Source organism: Rhagoletis zephyria, unplaced genomic scaffold (genome assembly GCF_001687245.7).
Source record: "Rhagoletis zephyria isolate East Lansing unplaced genomic scaffold, Rhagoletis_zephyria_1.1 Rzeph_scaffold_10997, whole genome shotgun sequence".
Lineage (NCBI taxonomy): Eukaryota > Metazoa > Arthropoda > Insecta > Diptera > Tephritidae > Rhagoletis > Rhagoletis zephyria.
This window is the reverse complement of record NW_016168074.1, coordinates 12,452-18,105: the sequence shown is the minus strand read 5'-3', so window position 1 is coordinate 18,105 and position 5,654 is coordinate 12,452. Positions and strand designations below refer to the sequence as shown.

The following is a 5,654-nucleotide window of genomic DNA, read 5'->3' as shown; positions in this document are numbered from 1 at the left end:
TTTGGTTTCTCGTTTTTCGATCCGGAGACAGCCAGGTAGCTTGATGGATCTTTTTATGCTTGAACCTAGTACTGCATACTACCATGTTTCGGGNGGCTTGATGGATCTTTTTATGCTTGAACCTTGTACTGCACACTACCATGTTTCGGGCCCCGGCGAAGACGATCAGCCTCAATCCGTTGTCAGACGTTTCGTCGTGGAGGCTGAATTTTCCGACAGTGGTTCCAAAGATACCTTCCTTGCCCATCCTGGCATTGAAGTCGCTAAGCACGATTTTGACATCGTGTCGGGCAGTGCTCATATGTACGTTCCAAGCGCTCATAGAAGAGATCCTTGGATGCCTCATCCTTCTCTTCCGTCGGGGCATGGGCGCAGATGAGCGAGATGTTGAAGAATCCTGCTTTGATGCGGATTGTGGCTAGGGTCTCATCCGAGGCTTTGCCTTGCTTCTTCACTGGAAGCGGTTTTTACGTGGCGGGTCCCAAACCCAGCGCACAACCCATTGTTGGGACGGGGGTGGTTTCACAACCAAATACACGTTTATAAAGCGAGACACCTGCTTGCAGCCGCACCTACTGGTGAACAGACGCTGCAGACTTCAGTGAGCTTTTAAACCGAATAAATCGAAGTGGCCCCACCGAAGCTCCCCCTCTTTCTGTCGTGACCCAAGGCTCCACTCGGATTGGTTACCGCATCTACCCAGAGCAACGACTATACCCCATTGTACTCCGGAGGATAATCAGGGTGGCGTTTATCTCTAAGACTGGGAAGTGCTATCATATTTTATGTAAGAACTTAAGGCCAATCGGCCCGTGTTCGTTTATGCTGAAGACACTCGATAGACAAACTGACCTCCACATAATTATCGGGATTTCTCAAGATCATCCATCTAAAACTCGGCATGCTTAAAGGAAGGTATGTATGTGGGGGCCAACAGAGCATACAATTGTGAAGTGGTTAGAAAGCCTTGATTCAGCATTCCGCGACCGTAGATAAGCTCGAGGCGATAGAACTGTCTCGATTGAGTGAGACAGCGCCTGCTACAACTTTTTCATGGGTGCGGTGTAACTAGATTGAAGAGTTTAGTTGATTCGGGGTAACCATTTGATGTTTTCATACCTACTTCTCATATTTGTTGAATCAAACCAAAAGGAAATTTAACTTCCACCTATTGTGTTAATAGCAAAAAATTACCCAATGATAAGTATATCAGGGTCGCTCCAACTTCATTCGCCCTCGAATTGAATGACTTGTTTTGAAACATATATTTGTTTGATGTATTTATTTTTGCACATTTTAGTTACAGTTCATGCGTACTAGATTATACGTTGTCAGCATTGATCAGTAACTGCTAAAACCTTTATATCTGTATTTATGCGTATATGTTGAAACTTTCTCATCTTCTTTAGTAAGTCCATAAAACGTATGCGCTAATCCTACGTTAATTTTTTGTAATGCTCCAATAGTTTAATTTAGTTGGGTTTCACTAGAAATGTTTTATTTAAAATTAACTTATTTTGCTGTAGCAGCTTTCTCCTTCGCTTGTACTGGAGTTGTTGCTGTTTTAGCGCTTGTCGCCACTTTACGTTGTTGTTTAGGTTTTGCTGGTGTTGCTTGCGGTTTAGTTTCCGCTTTTACTGCCTTAACTTCCTTAGTCGTCTCAGCTGCAGCTGGTGCTGCTGTGGGTGCCGGTGCCGGTGCCGGTGCGGGAGCTGGTGTTGGTGCTGCTGGTGCAGCTGCAGGTTCCTCTTTCTTGCCGTTTACTTCCTTAGCTTTAGGTTTTTCACTACAATTAGAGTAACTAGTTATAAAATATGTTTTTAAGTAATATATGCGTTTTTACACTCACCTTTCGATATCAATATTAAGTACCGATTCATCTTCTTCTTCGTCATCACGATCCTCTGGGCCAACTTCACGTAATAAATCACCCAAATCCTTATCAACATCTTCCCAGAGTTTATCTTCACCAACTTCCCCACCTTCGTCACCATTCTCATGTCCATTTTCCTCGGCGGCATCTTTGTTCTCGTCCTCTTCACCATCGGCCTTTTCTTTCTTGGCATCTTTAGCATCTTTTTCGCTCTCTTTTGCTTCCTTTGCTTTAGCTTTCTTAGCTGCTTTCTCCTCTTCTTCCTTGTTACGCAAGAACGCTTTGAGATGTGAGCGTAAGAGACAATGTTTCTTAGCATACGCTTCCACCGAGTCACTTGCGACTGAATAATGATTGCAGAGCTCACAGAAGTAGGCATCTACCTTCTTTATAAATGATGCACCGACAGGCTGACGTTCTTTGCTGTTCTCTTCACCATCCGTACCGCCTTCTCCTTCATTTAAAAGGGCGTCCACATCCAGGTCATCGATTTCGTCAATTTCGCCTACCGAATCGACTGTTAGAAACTTGTTCAGATCTATCTCGCGGGTATCCTCATCACTGTTATCACTATCCGAATCACGTTTGCGTGCCTTGCGCTGAAAAGGGAAGTGAATAGTAGAAAAGTTTTTGAAAAATGTAAACGACTAGATGCAGTGAAGAATCAATCATCTTCGAGGAGATATTCAGCCTTATCATAAGTTTGATTTTCGACAGAAATCGGTAACTTTTCACTTTTCGCTTCCATGTAATCACTACGGGTGGTTAAAAAAAAAAATTTTGGGTGAATTTGTTTTCGGTAGAAACTCATGATAAGGCTGATTGTGTTCCATAAAAAAAAAAAAAATCATTATAACTTAAACTATATACATTTTTTTATTGACTTGTATGTATTCTTCTTCTAATCATACTTTTACCCATAAGCGTGGAGAAGGAATTAGCACAAAAAATTATCTATGATGAATATTCATATAATATAAAAAAAATCCCGATTCCCTCGGTGTTCTCCCAACAACCTTTTTCCATAAAAAAAAGAGAATTGTTGCTACATCCATAGAAGTAATACTCACTTTTAAGTGCTCCAATGAGCAACGATGAGTTTCATAGAGCATTGGACTCTTGAATGCCAAATGACAAGTGGAGCAATAGGGCATTAAGAACTTCTTCATAGTCTTATGATGCTCCGACAATTGATGTTTTGCCTTAGGTTGGCGATAGTGTAGACGACACAGGTGACAGAACTTGGATTCGTATTCTTCCTTCGAGTTCTCTTCGATTTCGCGTTGTGCAGCACGCTGGCGAGCGCGCAGACGAAGCAAATGTGCCTTTTGTTGAAGTGAGATTTGACGTATTGCACTCTTATGAACGCGAGAGTACAAATGCTGTTGGTAATCCTGTAAAAGTTTAGGAGTTGATTTTAGAAATTTTATATGCAATTAAATGATGTTTTAAAATAGCTCGCGGTTATGAGAAGAACAAGTTTATAAAGATTAGCTATTGCATTTCCTTAATGCTTTTACAAACAATAGTTATGGGAACAAAGTTACCATAGGAGAGTGTGTTCTCAAGAAATTCGGGTCTACGTAACTGGAACGACCCAGATGTATGTATGGCTTATATCTGGCCAAGGACCGTCACACCAGCATCACTCCCCAAAAACTCTTTGTGGAATTTGTACGCTGCTACAACAACCATAGGAGTGTTCTCGTATTATACGGTCAAAATTATCCTGCAGCCAGTGTTGGCAGATTTTTTTTAAACAGTAAATTTCCGGTGAAATAGCTGTATTTTCGACCAAAAAACTGTAACTTTTAAAAACGAAGTTTTTAAAAACTAAGGTTTTGTTTTATTATATTAAACATAACCAAAAAATAATTCAGTACATAAAATAAGAAACCTTAGACCGTTTAAATTATACCTAACTAAACAAAAAACGGCTTTATAAAATGGAAGATTATAATCACATTTTGTTTTAATGAATTCAGTTTCACTATTTTTACATTGCTTTGTTTTTTTTTTCGCACTTCAAACTTAGTACCCACCTGAAGGATTTTTTTAAAGAAATCTTTAGTTCTCAAAATACCAGAAAATCCTGAAATTTGCTGTGGCGACCTGAATGCAAAGGGACCATTTGTTCCACATGAGGAAACTCTTCTCCAGCTAAAACTATGAAACTGGCAACTTTGCCTGCAGCCAAAATTATGAGAAGTAGAAAAGAACAAACAGCGAACAAATTCCCAAAATAGTTTTTTGGGAGTGTTGCTGGAGTGACAGTCCTTGGCCAGATGTAAATCCGGGTCGTTCCGGTTTCGTTTTACTAATAAAACGATTTACCAATAAAAGTATTGATTTTTTTTAAGCTATGTCCATAATTTTTACTGTTAAAAGATCGGATTCGTTTCAGTTTCGGCCGAACTCTACGAAAAAAGCCGCGATTTCGGGTCGGATTCGGATTCGGCCACAAGTTCGAGTTCGATCGGTCACGAATATTGATTTCCTTAGCTAACAACCATCACACTGCTATATTCAAATATCATATAGACAAATTCTTTCAGTCTGACTTCTTGAATTAAAATTTCGAAAATAATTGTTATTTTCATAGGCATTTGAAAAATAGTAATATTTCAACACATTTTTGTGAAAACTTTTGCGTGTGTGTGCCTCTTTTTCCCCAACTAAAATTTTCTAATTTGTAAAGTTTTTACAACTATTTTCTTTTATTTTGGCACTGTACTTTTATTTTAGTAGAATGTCACCTTCTTTGGATATTTCATTTTTCTATTTGGTACATTTTTATCAATACGATAGCTCATAGCTAAGAATAGTTGGCAGCCCTGAAAAGGCTACGAATCCCCAAATTCATATTGTCTTTGATAACTTTACTCTCCTTTATCATTGTATTCTAGCATTGGTTATATAATTTGCAAAAAAATATTCAAAAATCCCATATTTTTTGTTATTTACGAACATGACTATTCAACAATGGAACAACAATCGTTCGTCGAAATTTGAGATTTTCATTGGCGTTATGAGGCAACCAATGACGTAATCTACTACAAATGTTTATTCCTATTATCCTTTCGAAATGAATAAGTATTGAAAACGTATTAAAATCCGTCGTTAATGTTTTTATTTACGACATATTTCAACAAACTAACTACTTACGACAACCAGCATAAGGGTGAATAGTTGAAAAGTTTTGGCAGGTACAATATTTTGCAGCATCTCCTAAAAAATAATTGCGATTTTTCTCTCAATTTCCTACATTTTGCAAGTTTTTCTGCACCAAGAACGCAAAAACTGTGATAGTATGCTACGATTTTGGACAACCTTTAATACGAGAACGCTCCTAGCATCGCACACCTAGATCTAAAGCGAGTTAACTCAAAATTCAGAGACCGAAATATAACTGCTGGTGCATCGTACAGAGTCAACGCAAAAAAGAAGGTAGTTTTTTAGTTGATGTATATAATTTCATTTCATTTTCATGAAGAAAAAACTATTCGCATTAATTGCATGTGAATCCTATGAATTGATTTATGCAAAAAATTCGCCTTTAGATCTAGGTGTGCGATATCATCGTATACAAGTGACATTTAATTTTGATGAGAAGCTATTTTCCGCTGGAAACAAGAAAAACAGCTGATCAAAGTCAAATGTTTGCAATTTATGAAAATAATGGAATTTATTTTGACGATTTTTACGTTTAGAATCAGGGACAAAACATAACTCATCAATGTTCCTCACTTCTTAATTTTAACATTCCTCATAACCAATCCCT

At 38.3% G+C, this 5,654-nt stretch overlaps 1 protein-coding gene across 1 annotated transcript in view; it reads right to left on the bottom strand.

Moving 5' to 3' along the window:
• Positions 1-1,263: 1,263 nt before the first annotated feature.
• Ciz1 (Ciz1 zinc finger protein) overlaps positions 1,264-5,654 on the bottom strand; it is an 11,077-nt gene continuing 6,686 nt past the window's right edge. The window contains exons 6-8 of the mRNA XM_017633042.1: positions 2,944-3,267; positions 1,850-2,472; positions 1,264-1,786 (exon numbers count right to left, since the gene is read on the bottom strand). Of these exons, the coding sequence (XP_017488531.1) occupies positions 1,513-1,786; positions 1,850-2,472; positions 2,944-3,267 (1,221 nt within the window). The 3' untranslated portion in view covers positions 1,264-1,512. The remainder of the gene's footprint in view (positions 1,787-1,849; positions 2,473-2,943; positions 3,268-5,654) is intronic.